The 18,093-nt window shown below is 42.6% G+C and overlaps 1 protein-coding gene across 2 annotated transcripts; it reads right to left on the bottom strand.

Annotated features, from left to right (window-relative positions):
* Nucleotides 1-89: 89 nt before the first annotated feature.
* Nucleotides 90-13,520, bottom strand: LOC110521483 (perilipin-3). 2 transcript variants are annotated; one of them, XM_021599059.2, is made up of 8 exons: nt 13,376-13,520; nt 3,510-3,604; nt 3,029-3,224; nt 2,847-2,926; nt 1,864-2,215; nt 1,271-1,632; nt 932-1,147; nt 90-747 (listed from the first exon to the last, which is right to left on the bottom strand). In XM_021599059.2, the coding sequence occupies exons 2-8, from the start codon at nt 3,600-3,602 to the stop codon at nt 610-612; spliced, it is 1,437 nt and encodes a 478-aa protein (XP_021454734.1). In that variant the 5' UTR covers nt 3,603-3,604; nt 13,376-13,520; the 3' UTR covers nt 90-609. The 2 variants fall into 2 exon arrangements, with proteins under 2 accessions (XP_021454734.1, XP_036825277.1); XM_036969382.1 differs by lacking the exon at nt 13,376-13,520 and adding an exon at nt 8,545-8,688.
* Nucleotides 13,521-18,093: the final 4,573 nt, after the last annotated feature.

Raw genomic sequence — 18,093 nt, 5'->3', positions numbered from 1 at the left:
CTAACAATGAGTGAAAGATGCAGGTGAATGAAATCATGTATTATATAAAAAGATGAAATAGCAAATATAATGGACTACAAGCCCAGGAGGAGAGTCAACAATACTTTATTGACCATATTAGCAATCAAGAACAAGAGAGACCCTTCAGGAGCATACACATACAGAGGAGAGCACAGAAATATCACACCAATTTGTCATGACCCCTTTTCGTAAATTTTTAAGGATTAAAGATCAGTCACACGTGGGGTTTATACAGCATTTCGTACAGTTAGTGTTACAGAAAAACAAAATGAGTTGGTTTTAAATGGTTCCTTAACATTCACAGATTGGAGTGTGATTTACAGCACAAATATGGCCATTTTAGTGGTCATCCCCTTCTGGAGAATATACAAAGCAGTATTGTGATTTCCATATGTATGTGCCATGTTATTATCAGCATAGTTTATACTCACAAGTGTGTGCAGTAAGTGCATTATTTACTGCACTGTACAAAAAAATGAACACACCATGCCAGCAACATGTTAATCTAAGGCCTCGGTCACTGAAAGCAGATGAAGTGCAAGCCTTTTTGAAGTAATCTACTCCAACCTGTCGGTCCTCAAACCAAGCCTAGGTCTGAGGGCCTTTATCCACAGCCTGCCTGTCCTCCCCCTTCTCAGTAAGCTGGGGTGCAAAGGGTCCCACCAGCCAGTTGAGAGGAGTGTTATTGAGCAGATACTCCATTACGCCATCTAGAGAATGTCGCACCTGCGAAAATGTGTCAATCAACATAAATAACCTCAGAGTGAATCATCATTATCTGTTATGATGATGTACATGCAATGTGTTGGTTGAAATATTAAAACTATGAATAAATAATGAGAAACCAGCAGCTGGTGTATTCATAATGAATACACACAGGAAAAATGGAGCAACAGAGAGTTTGGTATACCTGTGTTAGATGATAACGGGTCTGCTCCAGGAGGTGGGGTGTGAGGGTGCTAGCATTGCCCAGGGAGGAGTGCAGTTCTTCAGCTGCTTTCTGTGCATTTGCCAGCTGGTCCTGGACCGCACTGGGCAGGCCCTGGGCGCTGGACACCACACCAGAGCAGGCAGACCGCAACTGGCCACTGAGACCATGCACCATCGAGAGGGTTCGCCACTCCAACTGCAACACAAACAATGGCATTTACAGTTAGCTGTGGTTACCTAGACAATGTTTATAACGTTCCCCAAGTACATTCATTCCCATGACTACTTTGTCAAAACAAACTAATTTAAGACTCCCTACCGCAGTCTGGTCTTTGGGACCATCCACCTTCCCACCATCTACTTGTCCATCTTTAGGCTGTTTCTCCTGCCACTCCTTCCAGTGCTGCAGCAGCTGCTCTGGTGCCCCTCCCAGCTGGTGGTTGGCAGCAGCCAGGGTGGAGCGGGCATTCTCCAGCAGGTCCAAGGTGCTGGTGATCTGGGTTATGGTGGCATATGTGGTGTCTCTGGCGTACCGGGCTCTCACCAGGGACTGCTCCAGGGCCCGCTCCTGCACCTTGGAGGATAGCTTGCCCAGACGGATAAAGTAGTTGGGGCTAGATGGGCTAGAGCCCACCACTGGTGCAGTAGCCACCTCACCTGTTGCAGGCTCGGCCAAAGCAGCTGAACAGGAAAAAATGAAGATGATCTAGAATGGATAATTCAGTCTGAGATCAGAGCTATTGATTTTAGTGCCACCCTGTCTACATACACATATCTACAAATAAATTAAATGATCACATCATCTTGCAGCTCTAGACCTGACTCAGCAGCACCCACACCAGGGATTGGTTGAAATCCATTTCAGTACAGTCCATTCAGTGGTTACTAGTTCATTTTCTCATTCATACTGACCCAGCTCTCTGTCGCTGAGAGGCAGGATCTGGTCCACCAAGTTCTCAGAGTGGCTGAGGGCCAGGCCCACCCCACTGCTGACCATATGGCCCACACCGGTCCCCATGAATGAGCTGAACCATCCACTGGCGGCTGCTTGGGTCATCTCCACACCCCCAAACACTGCAGCCATCATAGCCCCAGTCATGGTCTCCTTGGCCCCAGCCATGGTTTCCTTGGCCCCGGTCACAGCCCCGGTTATTGACTCCTTTGCCCCCAATACAGCCCCAGTCATGGTGTCCTTGGCTCCAGCCATGGCCTCCTTTGCCCCGCTAACAGACTGGTACATCATGCCCACTGTGTCTGAAACCAGCTGTGGGAAAGAAAATATACAGCTCATTAAAAAGCTGTTATAAATATATGAGGTATTATACATCTGCAGGAGCAACGGTGACAACCATGGGAAGCCTCAACCATGGCCAGCCTAGACAACATCTGGAAACAACGCACACTCTCGGAAAAAAAAAAACCTGGACCTCACATGTCGTCTGAACGCCTTTTACTGCAAATGCCTCTGCCGCATACTGGGCATCACATGGTGAGACCACATCCCGAACTACAATACGGCGAAAGACGGACCAACCAGACAGACCAACCCTGTTTCCTCCCTAATCAGTGCCTCCTGACTCGGACTGTTTGGTGACTTGGCCTGATCAAATCCACCTCTAGAGCCCACCCTCATCCTCAAGGAGCCATCCCCAACTGGACACGCCCAAGAGGACGAACTACTCAACCGGAGACAAAAAACCACATCAACCTGGGACCTGACCCAGAATAGGACAGCGTGGAGATCCATATGTTGAGACGCTATGCTCCAAGCGAAGATTAGTGAGTGAGGGATGAGATATCAAGTAGTTTACCTGTCTTTTCTTGGGGACTTTAGTCAAATTGGATGCATGAGGAAGCGTTGTTGACTAGTCAATATTAGATTTGGAAAGTCTCACCTTGTCAGCTGGCTGCTGGAGGATTTGCAGTTTTTCCACCTTGTCTAGTCCCATCATGGCATATTGATTCACCACAGAAACTGTAACAAATTATGAATCAATTCCTAACAAAAAGTGATCCACTAAAATAAAATAATTTTTAAAATGATGTCTGTCTGTGGTCACTATGCATCAGAACTCACTCTGTGGCTCCAGTCTGTCCAGGAGTGGCTTGGAGCCGGTGGTGGCGGCTGCCCCCAGGGTGCGCACCCCGCTCTCGGCAGCATCTATTACCCCCTTCAGAAGGGGAACGCTGTCCTTAGTGCTGCTGTAGGCATTGGACACTACACCACAAGCAGAGCTCACCAGGGGGATGCTACCCACACGGGACACAACACTCTGGGAACAAAACACACAATGCTTATACTTTAGCAAGGTTTGAGAAGAAACAGCCATTGTGTTGCCAATTTCATATTTTGTTTGCTTTGTACTGATAACTCAACTCTGCACACTGAGTTTTTGTGTGTGCATATTACAATTGAGGAGTGCATATTTCCAATGAATCAACTTTGAGTGCCTATTCTCTGTGAAATATTGAATGCTGGTTTCAAAGTTATCCGTGTACCAGACCCTTCATGAGAGCTGTGTGTTATAGAGTACAGTCCCAGTGATGGTGCTCCTCACCTGCTGGTCTCCATCAGCTGGCTGGGCTATGGCTGCTGCACTGGGCTCACCAGACTTCTCGCTGTCTGCCATTGTGCACGATGTTTCTTTCATTTCTGACATGAAATGACAGTTTGAGAGAACTTTTACTTGCTTCAGAAGACAGAAATGTATTATCCAGCTAAACAGCAGCGGTGGGATTTATTTTGCTGTCCCCCCCCCATCCATCTGTTAGATGACAACCCAGGCATGTTTGCTTCATTTGTCAAACAACAGGGTACAGTCAAGATGGAAAAGGATAGGGCAGAATTGAAGAATTATTCACGTCACTGGATAGAAGTTGAACTGAGCAAGGATGACTGAAGTCTTGTGGTTTTCAATTATGTCTCCCACAGCCTAAAATATTAAAATCATTCTGATGGAGGTAGATACAGTAATTGTTTATATTACAAACAAACAGTATAGCTCCTCTGCTACAAGTCTAACTGGGCCATGGCCCATCTCACTGCAGACCAAAGTAATGTAGGCCTTCATTGGGATGTTTGCTGTTATAATAAAGATGTGGCAGTTTGATCATGTGCTTTTTATATAATTTACCTGAACAATTTTGGCAAACATTTTTATTTGATGACATCACAATTGAACATGAACATCCTGCAGAACTTTGTTCATAATGTCATGGTGATTCTGAATGTGTTTGTTATTCAATTGGATGACAACACTTGAAAATAGCAACTTTGGTAGAATGTTTGGGCCAAGAATGTGCCAAAGTTGATCCTGAATTCAGTTTTGGTGGCATCAAATTTAAGGCCATTTGAGACCAAGCTTTCTATACAAAAATGTGCATTACATTTTTTTATTCAGGAAGTTGATCAGTCTGTACCATTGATGGAACAGGTAAATCTTTCTGCAAGACCAACTATTTTCATCTATAGTGGTAAGAACATTTGATTCCTCTGCAGAGGACAGGGCTACAGCTTATTTTTGTGTACTGCTCAATATTCCATGTCCAAAAAGGCACAGATGTAGGATCTCAATTTGGTCACTTTGTTGCTGAGAATTTTTCTGCACAGCAAATGCAAACTTGTAGTCTATTCGAGGTTTAAAAAGGCTTCTAAAGTTTGTAATTTCCACTTTAAAAATGTCAGACTTAATTTGCCCCAGGATTGTAATATGAGTCCGGTCTCGAGACCACATATTGAGCATATCGGTCTGTAATATCTTACAGAGTAAAAAAAACACAATTATCAGCTTCCATTCAGTCAGCGGATAAAACTGATTCTCCAGGCCAAATATATACACTCCTTTCTTGAAACATTAATATTGTATCGCCTATTAAAACCTGGGATTCCTACTTTACTCGTAACATTACTGTCCTTAACTTTTGTTGAAAAATATCCTCAAACTGTCTGAATTTAATTGACTAGTTGGTAGGGAAGAGTGGGGGAAATTGTTGTAAATTTGCACGCTCACTATTAGTAAGGGGAGACGGGGAAATTGTAGCAGTATTTATATCTGTTATAGACATGTTCGCGCAGTGTCGAGCCTATTGGGCCATCAGTGTGTGACAGGCTTGTGATGCTGAAAGGACAGCAAGCGTAATACCAGCGCACTCATGTAGGAGAGGGCACTTTTTGTAAAGCACAAAGGGCCAGTGGTGGAGTAGAGGCTATACGCAGGTATAGCCCCATATACACACTTTGTTTTTCAGTGGGCATTGCCTATACTCACTTCTTAATCCCTACTGCTTGCATATCAAATTAGTGTAGTGGAGGTATACAACTTATTATTTATTAAGGATCCCCTTCCTGGTTTCCAGCAACACCAATGCAGTTTTATACACAATTTAAAATATGACGTTACATTTCATAACACCCTCAGGCCACTACTCCACTATCACATATTTACAATACAACATCCACGTGTGTGTAGTGATGGATTCTGGGTTCTAACTCCTAAACTTGAAATAGGGTTAATTATCAGGTATTCTATTGAAATATTGAGTACTATGGTTTAGAGGGTTTACACCAGAAGTTAATGGTTATCTGTAGGAGGAACGTATATGGTGGGTGCAATTATGCTTGGAATGTACTGAGTGTAGGGAAAACGATCATACGTGGCAGGCATTGATAAGGGGAGAGAGTCATGGATTAGTGATGGGGTGAAGGTCAGGTCAGGTCACGTTAAGGGAGAAGGAAAGGGTTATTGCCCGTATCACTTTGTATCTTTATTGCTAGGCAGGAAACTACATTTAGCGAGAAGGAGGAGACTCCACCCAAAGTGGGGTACATATACCACCACTATACTAAACACGTTTTTGTCGATTCAGCGGTTCGATCCTTTAGGAAGAATAAACCTGGTCTAAGCTTTCATAGTCCTCGTCGAGTTCTTACTCTGATAATTAGAACCTAACAGTAGATTGAGTGTCTTATCATGTGTATGTGTGTCTGTGTCTCTTCACAGTCCCCGCTGTAGTACAATAGAGAAATCATGCACAAAGTAGCCTAAACAATTGCAAAGCACGTGAAATATATTAATCTGCTTGCAGCACAAATAGCCTAGTTTCAGCAGCATATCATCTGCAGGCAGCACAAATAGCCTAGTTTCAGCAGCATATCATCTGCAGGCAGCACAAATAGCCTAGTTTCAGCAGCATATCATCTGCAGGCAGCACAAATAGCCTAGTTTCAGCAGCATATCATCTGCAGGCAGCATGAGTGTGCAGCTCTCAACTGGTTGTCGCATGGAGCAGCTCACAGAATGACATCCTTAGCCGGTAGGGTAGAAAAGACATTTCAACTTACATCCACCAGTAAATGATAACTATGGCAACAATGGGTATGCAAATCAGGTATTGAAAAATGTTGGTCCGTAGTCTTGGTTAGTAGGCTATTTACGATGTGCAATTCAATCATCATACACTGTTTGCATGAACATTTCTAAAGGCTTTCCAAAAAAACTTCCTAATTAAATGTTGACAGCAATGCAGGCCTACCTGATAGAATGCTATAAATGCTGATTTGTATCAATGGGGAGGGCATTTGTTTAGCTCAATTGAAATAAGGGACAACTAAAACATTTTTTTTATTTTTTCCCACACCTCAAATGGTCTCCTGATGTGGTTCAAGGACATCACATTTCTATTTATTGGGATTTTGAGAGTGAAAATCTGAAAAATCTTTAGGAAAACATAGTACATCACAGGGCACCTTTCCTTCACACAGGACCCTCTTCTCAAGGCACCACTACACCACTTCATTGGGCCGATGGAAAGAAAGCAGCCACACACAGTATGATGTTAAAGGATAAGCAGTCAATTCACTCAAAGAAAATAAGCCAGTAGGTCCCAATCATAAGAATACAAAAACATAACCATTAGGCTAAGCATTTCCGAATTGCAATGAACAACTGACTTTCCATTGCAAAACACATTTCACGTTTAGCACACAAAGTAACCGAGTTTAAATGCAAGAATGTTTTCACACAGTCCCCGTGCCCAAGAAAGCGAAGGTAACCTGCTTAAATGACTATCGCCCCGTAGCACTCACGTTGGTAGACATGAAGTGCTTTGAAAGGCTGGTCATGGCTCACATCAACACCATCATCCCGTAAACACTAGACCCACTCCAATTCACATACCGCCCCAACAGATCCGCAGATGACGCAATCTCAATCGCACTCCACACTGCCCTTTCCCACCTGGACAAAAGGAACACCTATGTGAGAATGCTGTTCATTGACTACAGCTCAGCATTCAACACCATATTGCCCACGAAGCTCATCACTAAGCTAAGGACCCTGGGACTAAACACCTCACTCCGCAACTTCTTGACGGGCCGCCCCCAGGTGGTAAGGGTAGGCAACAACCCATCTGCCACGCTGATCCTCAACACTGGGGCCTCTCAAGGGTGCGTGCTTAGTCCCCTCCTGTACTCCCTGTTCACCCACGAGTGTGTGGCCAAGCACGACTACAACACCATCATTAAGTTTGCTGACCACACAACAGTGGTAGCCCTGATCACCGACAATGATGACACAGCCTATAGGTAAGAGGTCAGAAACCTGGCAATGTGGTGCCACAACAACAACCTCTCCCTCAATGAGAGCAAGACAAAGATGATGATGGTTGATTACAGGAAAAGGAGGGCCGAACAGGCCCCCATTCACGTTGACGGGGCTGTAGTGGAGTGTGTCAAGTTCCTTGGTGACCACATCACCAACAAACTATCATGGTCCAAACACACCAAGACAGTCGTGAAGAGGGCACGACAACACCTTTTACCCCCTCAGGAGACTGAAAAGATTTGGCATGGGTCCTCAGATCCTCCAAAGGTTCTACAATTGCACCATCGAGAGCATCCTGACAGGTTGCATTACGGCCTGGTATATGGAAACTGCTCAGCCTCCGACCGTAAGGCGCTACAGAGGGTAGTGCGTACGGCCCGGTACATTACTGGGGCCAAGCTTCCTGCCATCCAGAACCTATATACACTAGGCGGTGTCAGAGGAAGGACCAAAAACTGTCAAAGACTCCAGTCACCGAAGTCAGACTGTTCTCTCTGCTACCACACGGCAAGCGATACCGGAGCACCAAGTCTAGGTCCAAAAGACTCCTTAACAGCTTCTACCTCCAAGCCATAAGACTGCTGAACAATCAAATGTCCACCTTGACTATTTACATTGACTACACTACACTGCTGCAACTTGCTGTTTATTATCTAAGCATTACCCCTACCTACATGTACAAATTACCTCAACTTACCTGTACCTCCACACATTGACTCGGTACCGATACCCCCTGTATATAGCCTCTATTTTTATTTTAGTGTTACTTTAGTTTATTTAGTAAATATTTTCTTAACTCTATTTCTTGAACTGCATTGTTGGTTAAGGGCTTGTAAGTAAACATTTAACGTAAGGTCTACACTACATCTGTTGTTTTCAGCAGATGTGACAAATAACATTTGATTTGATTGATTTGACATAAGTTATTTTCAAACGAGATGGCTAACAGGAAGCGTGCTGCAATAAATAAAAAAAACACAGTTCCACTTACCAGATGATGATCATTTGAAACTTAACTTCTTGTTGAAAGTTATTCTTGAAAAAGGACAATCTAACAAATTAGCAACAACATTTACTTCGATAACACCTGCTGCAGCCTCTGCAAACTAGCCTACAACAAAAGCTAGCTAGCTGGACCGTGGGAAAACTACTGCTTGCTATTGCACAGTGGCCTGTTGGCCTTCGAGAATGCAGAAGTTCCCATGGGTTTTTGAAAAAGTGGTCCCACTTATTAGAAGTCAATGTGATTGGTTGACACCCCTAATATAGTTGAATGGCAGATGCCCTCTATCAAGCATCTGATGGCCTAGCCAATGGCTGACTTAGCTAACTAGATTTATCTGCCTAGAGACCGTCAAAGAAAAATCCTGATTTAATATTTCTCTCTTCAGTGTTAACCCTTTCCTTTCTAACAAAAACTGAAGAGATTAAAATCAAAACATCTTTGGAAAAAAAAACATTTTATAGATCCTTAACCTTTCTCTGAAAGTGTAGAAGTCCCTCATTGTTCCCCACTGTGTTCGGGTTAGTAATCACTTGTCGAGTGGCTCTTCAGCATGCATTTTTTTTCATCATTCTGAATGTCTAAAGAATCCATATGTTCTTTTGAATTATGAACACAGAAATACTGGACATTTTGAACTCTTATTATAGTGGTGATTTGACCAAATTACATTCATAGTCTTGAATTGGCATTTTTCTGGCCTCGGTCTTGACTTTAGCCTCGGACCCCCTCTGGTCTTGGTCTTGACTCGGTCTCACTTTAGGTAGTCTCGAACACAACACTGATTTTCCCTAATGAAAGATGTATCAACACCTACAAAAAAAATGGCCATTAATTATAATCCACATAATTTAAACTTCCTGTTGCTGCAGCATTATTTTTCTGCTGTAGCAAACTTGCTCAAATTAAGATCCTACATCTGTATGGTGATCTGCTGTTGTTTTGCCTTGTCTTTACTTTGGGTTATGGAATGTCAGAAGTCATTGATATGTGATTGAGATGGAACTTATATACAGAGTAGAGGTCGACCGATTAATCAGAATGGCCGATTAATTAGGGCCGATTTCAAGTTTTCATAACAAATCGGTAATCTGCATTTTTGGGCACCGATTATGGCCGATTACATTGCACTCCACGAGGAGACTGCATGGCAGGCTGACTAATGCGAGCGCAGCAAGGAGCCAAGGTAAGGTGCTAGATAGCATTAAACATATCTTATAAAAAACAATCAATCTTAACATAATCACTAGTTAACTACACATGGTTGATGATATTACTAGTTTATCTAGCTTGTCCTGCATTGCATATAATCAATGCGGTGCCTGTTAATTTATCATTGAATCACAGCCTGCTTCGCCAAACGGGTGATTTAACAAGCATATTCGCGAAAAAAATCATTGTTGCACCAATGTGTACCTAACCATAAACATCAACGCCTTTCTTAAAATCAATACACAAGTATATATTTTTAAACCTGCATATTTAGTTAAAATAAATTAATGTTAGCAGGCAATATTAACTAGGGAAATTGTGTCACTTCTCTTGCGTTCATTGCACGCAGAGTCAGGGTATATGCAACAGTTTGGGCCGCCTGGCTTGTTGCGAACTAATTTTCAAGAATTGTACATAATTATGACATAACATTGAAGGTTGTGCAATGTAACAGCAATATTTAGACTTATGGATGCCACCCATTAGATAAAATACGGAACGGTTCCGTATTTCACTGAAAGAATAAACGTTTTGTTTTTGAAATGATCGTTTCCGGATTCGGCCATATTAATGACCAAAGGCTCGTATTTCTGTGTTATTATATTATAATTAAGTCTGATTTGATAGAGCAGTCTGACTGAGCGATGGTAGGCACCAGCTGGCTCATAAGCATTCATTCAAACAGCACTTTCCTGCATTTGCCATCAGCTCTTCGCTGTGCTTCAAGCATTGCACTGTTTATGACGTTAAGCCTATCAACTCCCGAGATTAGTATTGCCAGCCTAAAGTACCCATTAGAACATCCAATAGTCAAAGGTATATGAAATACAAATGGTATAGAGAGAAGTAGTCCTATAATAACTACAACCTAAAACTTTTTACCTGGGAATATTGAAGACTCATGTTAAAAAGGAACCACCAGCTTTCATATGTTCTCATGTTCTGAGCAAGGAACTTAAACATTAGCTTTTTTACATGGCACATATTGCACTTACACTTTCTTCTCCAACACTTTGTTTTTGCATTATTTAAACCAAATTGAACATGTTTCATTATTTATTTGAGACTAAAATGATTTTATTGATGTATTATATTAACTTAAAATAAAAGTGTTTATTGTTCATTCAGTATTGTTGCAATTGTCATTATTACATATATATAGAAAAATCGGCCGATTAATCGGTATCGGCTTTTTTGGTCCTCCAATAACCGGTATCGGCATTGAAAAAAATTATTAAATCGGTCGACCTCTAATACAGAGATGCCAAAATCTTTGGACGTCACTTTATCCAATTGCCATAGAGGCAGTGGACAAACAGTATTCTGTCACCAAAATCTTCTCTCTTTAAAGCAACATCACAAAGCAATTTCAAATCCATACTGATAGTTTTTATTACAACAGCAATATGGATGTGTAATTTTCATGTCAAACTGATACTGTGGCAGTGTAACAGTATAACTTTAGACCGTCCCCTCGCGCGAACCAGGGACCCTCTGCACACATCAACAACAGTCACCCACGAAGCATCGTTACCCATCGCTCCACAAAAGCCGTGGCCCTTGCAGAGCAAGGGGAACCACTACTTCAAGGTCTCAGAGCAAGTGACGTCACCGATTGAAACGCTATTTAGCTCGCACCACCGCTAACTAGCTAGCCGTTTCACATCCGTTACAGCAGCACCCAGCCCTGTGGCTCTGGTCCCTGGCCCTGTTCAGCAGGCCTCACTGACCCTCACCTACGTGGGCACATTCAACCTGCCGCCCACCTCAGAGCAGGCTCCTAAAGTAAAGGTGGAGGAGACCCATGTCAGATACGTGAACACCATGAAGGATGTTCCAGATTCCTCCTCTCTCATCAGCCATAAGAGCTCTATAAAGGGTCTGAAGGTACAGTCACGGGCTCCTGGGAACCGTAAACTTCCCTCGGGCTTCTGGGAACCGTAAACTTCCCTCGGGCTCCTGACCAGGCCTCACCACCACAGCAGTCCAATAACAGCCCTGTACTGTGCCCACTCCAGGCCATTTCTGCCGCAGCTGAAGGAGGAAGTTGGGCACCCCCTGGGCTCACCCCCTTAGCAGGCCCCTCTCCTGCTACTCTCCCCTTCCCTTATGGTCCATGGCAGGCACCTGTGTAGTACTGGCAAAGGTGCATGCAGTACTACCAGCAGCTGTCTGATCAGGAGAGGTGGAACCAGGTCTGCTACTACATGGACCTGATGCACAGAGCAGAGTTTGCCCATATGAGAGAGTTCTACATACACATACTGATGCAGCTGAGGAAGAGGAAGGCCCAGTCTGGACCAGACCATGCTGAGGGTGAGGACAGGGCAGCTGAGTCTCCTACCAGCAGGCAGCTTATAAAAACCATTGGAGAGGCTTACTGCCATTTTATGAGTGGTGGAGCTGGCCAAAAACATGGGCCTCCTGCCTGCCTCAGACTCCGAGGCATCCAAAACATGCTCTGATTGACTGATGTGATTGAACTAGACTCCCATTGAACTGATTTCACATTTAACTGTGTTTCTTATATTCATAATACTTGGTCAGTATTAATACCTATATTAAGCATCTAAACCGCAATTAGTATTTTTGTGTCACTGTGTGTATAAGCATACTCTTCTCTCATTCTTAGTGAAGGTAACATGAATGGAGAGAGGAGACTAGCTTGGTATGATAATACAGCTCAGTGCTCCTGGGTCAAGGTCACGACTGAAGCTATAAACTACAGGACAAACATAGGTGGAAATACAGACCTAATGTAGGCATACTTATTTAGAACTGAAATGATCCACAGTGAGATCTTCACTTACACTGTGACACCACTGGAGCAAAGTCTGTCTCTCATATCAGATAACAAGAAACAGATAAAGAGAAATATAATACTAGAGCAATATATTTTAATAACTGCTTTGCAACTAACAATACCAAACAGTTGGAGGGGGGGAATTGACATGATTTTGCATTGAAGGTCTACACCTTCGGACAACCACATCCTGGTGAGTGTTCAATCTACTATCAAAAAACACTCTCTGTGACCCGGCAGCTAGTAGGGCAGGCCTAAATGGCAAGCACGTTGGTATGCAAGCAGTGAAACACTGACTGATTGTATGAAGAAAGACTTGGGCCCCAGCCATAGCACATTTATATATATAAAAGGTCCCAGGCATAGAAGTGAATGGTCCTAGCAGCCTACAACATTACGATTCCAGATCTAGACACACCATGTACAGTTATGCCAAGTGAAAGTATGAAAAATACTATTTTACCAAGAAGAAAATAATAAGAGGTCTGCATTGAGTGGCCATTTGAATATTTGCTGCTGTTTTGAAAGACGATTCAGCTGAACTTTCCCCCACAAGAGGAATTTTCCTAGTACTGTAATAATATTAACAGCGTCTTTGGGAGATAACTATTGAGTCATGTAACTTGAAAAACTTCTATCGAAATAGGCATCTAAACAGACACTTAGGCAGACATCTAATATTACAGTAGAGTTTGTAGTAAGCAAGCTAGTAGTCACGAAACGTGGCGATGTCTTCAAATTACTACAATTGTCATGCTTTTTAAAATACGTTTGTCGCTATAGGTTGTAATTGTATTTACTGACCTCACTGATCCTGTTCTCCTTTTATCTGGCTGCGAAATTAAGCCGAACTAGCTGTGCTCCGACCAAGCCCTCTTGACAGCACAATTGCAACACATGATAGCTTAGCAAAGGCAGGGTTGTCCAATTGTCCATGAAAGTTAACCAATCACAGTAAACTGAAACCAAACTAGCTACAGTAGCCAATGAATGTTGTTTGCTTATATGAATGAAGCAATGTAGGCTAACAATTATATCAATAGTTGTGCCTGTATGATGATGGTAATATATTTTTGAATATCCACAGCCATTTGTCTATAATGTCTGTGAATGTATATTTATGTAAGTTGTGTTCATGTCATAATTGATGAGACTGTTTTAGCCTATTCCAATAATCATTTTGATTATAGAGGGGAAACAGTTTTAGCTAACTGATAAAGTCTCTCCATCTCCAAGTACACAACCTGACATTGCATTATCAGATGAAGAAAAATGGCTCACAAATGGGAGTTTCACGAGTTCAGCTTCTCACCATCTGAGGAACATGTCTGAAAGGGTAGTAGCCAGTGGCGTGTATTCATGGATGCCAAGGGAAGCCAGGCTATCCCAAAAAATGTACAAAGATAAAAACATTAAATAATGTATCTTTCGTCTCTCTGTGTTTCATAATGTTCCTTCAATACGCAAGAGACAATGTATTAACTGCCTTAATTTTTCCGGTCCCTGGAAGAGTAGCTGGTGCATGGCAGCAACTAATGGGGATCCATAATAAATACAAATCTCACCGGAGAAAGCAACTGAGTGAGTGAAACAGCGTCACTGTCTCTGTAAGTGTAGACCATCTGATGCTGTCTGGTCCAAAAGAGTATGACATTGTTATGGAGCCAAATAGTTGCCAAACGTTTGAATGTACGTATCGTTAGCGTCTTTAAAAAATCCATACGTAAATTGTTAGGATTGTAAGAAAAGCCATGCGTGAAACATGAAACGTAACCGTTAAATTAGGTCTGTAACCTAACGAATCTCACTTTTCCAGTATTTGGGAGCATGGCCTTATGTTAGGCATTTTGACTGTTGTATTTGTGAATTCCAGTCTGTATGTAGGCTTGTTATAGCCATTTGCGTTGCACAACCCCATCACGCAGAGGCTATATCCATAATGAGACAAAACAAAATTATTATATTTTTTATATTTTTGGGGGGTACTTTTTACCCCTTTTTTCATGATATCCAATTGGTCATTACAGTCTTGTCCCATCGCTGCAACTCCCGTAAAGACTCTGGAGAGGCGAAGGTCGAGAGCCATGCGTCCTTCGAAATATGACCCCACTGCTTCTTGACACTTAACCCACCAATGTGTGGGAGGAAACACAGTACAGCTGGAGACTGAATTCAGTGTGCATGCACCCGGCTGCCACAAGGAGTCGCTCGAGCACGATGGGACAAGGACATCCTAGCCGGCCAAACCCGCCCCTAGCCCGGACGACGCTGGGCCAATTCTGCACCACCTCATGGGTCTCCCGGTCGTGGCTATAACCTGTCCCGAGCAAAATAGGCAAGGGGTCCCAAATGGTCAAGACTACCTATAACCTATTCTTGTTGCCAGTACTGTATTACCTATCAGTCACTGCATGTGCTTCTTCAACTATTTTGTTTAACGTTTATTTAGAGGCTATATTTAGAGGCTTATGAGCTAGGGTCTCTTTTTAAGGGGAGGCCTATAAGAAAAACAGTTATAAAACACAAATAGTATTCTGCAAGACACCAGTACCCAAAATGATAGACTAAATTGCAATGCCTATAAGTTGAAGGCCTATTTTTTTTATTTGGATAGACCTAAATTAAACATTGAATTATTAAAGTGATAGGCTAAAGAACTTTGGAGAATTTAGATCATTTTAGATACACACATGTATTTCAGTAAACAAATGGATAAGACTGTTCTATTCTCTTTGATTTAGTTCCTATTGCAACAAATGACAGAATGGATGACACACTGACTGACTGAACTGAATGAAGGATGAATTAAATGTTCAAATATGTTGGAATGATGAGTTGCACACATCATGCATGCTCTGCACTTTATTTGGCTAGTAGGCAAATAGGCCTACATTAGGGTATAATGACTCTATGGCTGCATGCCTCCGGAAGTCTGGGTAGCCATTTGATTAGACGTTCAGGAGTCTCATGGCTTGGAGGTAGAAGCTGTTTAGAAGCTTCTTGGACCTAGACTTGGCACACCAGTACCATTTTTGCTCTGACATGCATTGTCAATTGTGGGACCTGTATTGACAGGTGTGTGCCTTTCCAAATCATGTCCAATCAATTTAATTTACCACAGGTGGACTCCAATCAAGTTATAGAAACATCTCAAGGATGATCAATGGGAACAGGATGCACCTGAGCTCAAATTCGAGTCTCATAGCAAAGGGTCTGAATACTTAGTATGTAAATAAAGGGATTTCTGTTTTTTATTTTTGCAAACCTTTCTAAAAACCTGTTTTCGCTTTGCCATTATGGGGTATTTTGTGTAGATAGATGAGGGGAAAAATATTTAATACATTTTAGAATAAGGCTCTTTTTTGATCCTTTGTTTAACTAGGCAAGTGCGTTAAGAACAATTTCTTATTTTCAATGATGGCCTAGGAACAGTGGGCCTGTTCAGGAGCTGAACGACAGATTTTTACCTTGTCAACTTGGGGGTTTGAACTTGCAACCTTCTAGTCCACCGCTCTAACCACTAGGCTACCCTGCCACCCCGTTACCCTGCTGTAACGTAACAAAATGTGGAAAAAGGGAAATGGTCTGAATACTTTCCGAATGCACTGTATGCCCATGCTGTAGAGATCCATTACATTAGCTCCTGAGTGGTGCAGTGGTCTAAGGTGCTGCAGCTCTGTGTTAGAAATGTCACTACAGACACCCTGGTTTGAATCCAGGCTGTATCACAACTGGCTGTGATTGGGGGTCCCATAGGGCAGTGCACAATTGGCCCAGCTTTGGCTGGTATAGTCCTTAATTGATCTTGGTTAAATAAATGTGAAATGAACTCAAGTGAGGAGTATTGGAGACTTGAAAACATGCAGGATACCTTTTCCGGTTTCCCTGACTTCAGTCGTTTTTATACTGTGTTATGCTTGTTTGCGTAGCACTCCTCACAGGCCGTTTGGTGTAAAAAAAAAAATTGTTGGTTAGATGAAGCTGCCAGAACTCTGAAATGAATTATTGTATGCCTGAATTGCCCCCCCAAAATTCCATAATCATAACATGGTGTTTGTATGTTCACAGATAAAATGTAACGTTTCATGTTTCACTCATGGCTTTTCTTATGATCCTAACGATACGTACGTTCAACCTTTTGGCAGCTATCTGGCGCCATAGATTGTTGCCCCCTGTAGCATTGAATTCAAGGGAAGCCAGTGAGCATTTAGCCTACCTTGATAAAAAAAAATCGTAATTCTCCATACTGGCCAACTGCAATTCTGATCCAACCATTCATTCTTACATTGTGTTCCTGGCCTGAGAGGATGGAAGGTCAGTATGTAGCTAGATGTAGAAGGCTAATGTTAACTAACTAATGTTACCCACGAAAGGAAGTTAGGCTAGCGAGCAAGCATGTTAGCCAGGTAGCCAAAGACAACAACAAATAAGTGTATTGGATGACAGTGATACTGTTTCCTCAACATGAGAGTAAGATGGCACTGGTATTTCTCTACAAGTAGGGTGAGTCAACACCCACACACAGCAGAAACATGGACAGCCACATATTTAACTTACATTGATTGGACTAAATCGTTTTTGGTGCCTTTTAGTTGTCACTGTATTAGAGTAAGCATAGCTGATTTTGTGAGGTTGAAATGGTGCTGGAATAGTGAAGGCAGCTCCTTTTCTCTTTGACTTGCGGTAACTCTGGTTCTAAATCAATAGTTGTTTGGTGGTCCGAAAATTTCCGTCCTGGGGTGTGTAATGCCATGTGGGCCAGTTGCAACAAATGGTGGGCCCACGGCCAGCCACGGGATGGCAAAAGGCAGTAGACTGTTTGCACAAACAAATGTTAAAGGTGCATGCCGCCACCTACTGTGCTAGGATGTTGTCCACCACATTTTACAACATCAGTTCCACATTTCTAAATCCTCCTATCTAACTCAATACTTTTAAGAAAAAAAAGAGCCCTTCTAACAGACCCTCCCCCAAATCCCTTCCAAACCTCAATGACCCAACACAATCTTTCACTCTTCAACATGCTTCCAATATAACACACTCCACCATTTCATGGACCATACATATGCTCACCAACCGGATGTAAGTTCTATGTCCATATATGGTGTTCCTTCCTAATAAGCTACGGTCCAAAATTGGTGTCTGGGACCATTTATGGAGGTCCTGTTCAGGGCTGCGTTACAATATGAATGTCAGTGTCACAATATGAATGTCAGTGTCCATGTATGGAGTTCCAGCTCCAGGCTGCATTCCAATATGAAAAGGCTGTGCCCATATAAGGAGTCCCTGCTCTGATTACGGTCCAATACTGAAGACAAGCCAATATATGGAAGTTCCTGCTGTGGATTAAGGCGTCCGCAATGCTTCCCAGCCAAAACAGTTCGTAACAGTTTGTGCATATATTATGACGTTTTTGTTGGTTTTGGTCTTCTGCAAGTTTTTTTTGTCGGCTGTTAGGGCACACAACATTTTTTCTCAGGCAAGCCGAAGTCTGTAGCAGAAGTCTATGCTCCTTCGTAGGT

This window comes from Oncorhynchus mykiss, chromosome 30 (genome assembly GCF_013265735.2).
Source record: "Oncorhynchus mykiss isolate Arlee chromosome 30, USDA_OmykA_1.1, whole genome shotgun sequence".
In the NCBI taxonomy this organism is placed as follows: Eukaryota; Metazoa; Chordata; class Actinopteri; order Salmoniformes; family Salmonidae; genus Oncorhynchus; species Oncorhynchus mykiss.
The sequence above is the reverse complement of the archived record's forward strand: the minus strand, read 5'-3'. Positions and strand labels throughout refer to the sequence as shown.

What these genes read in the sequence shown, in the direction of transcription:
- LOC110521483 (XM_021599059.2), bottom strand. Translation starts at nt 3,602, where the DNA reads ATGAAAGAAACATCGTGCACAATGGCAGACAGCGAGAAGTCTGGTGAG. An exon ending in CAGCTGATGGAGACCAGCAG is followed by an intron (nt 3,225 to 3,509) that starts GTGAGGAGCACC and finishes TTTTGTTCCCAG; the next exon opens with AGTGTTGTGTCCCGTGTGGG. An exon ending in GTCCCAAAGACCAGACTGCG is followed by an intron (nt 1,148 to 1,270) that starts GTAGGGAGTCTT and finishes TTTGTGTTGCAG; the next exon opens with TTGGAGTGGCGAACCCTCTC.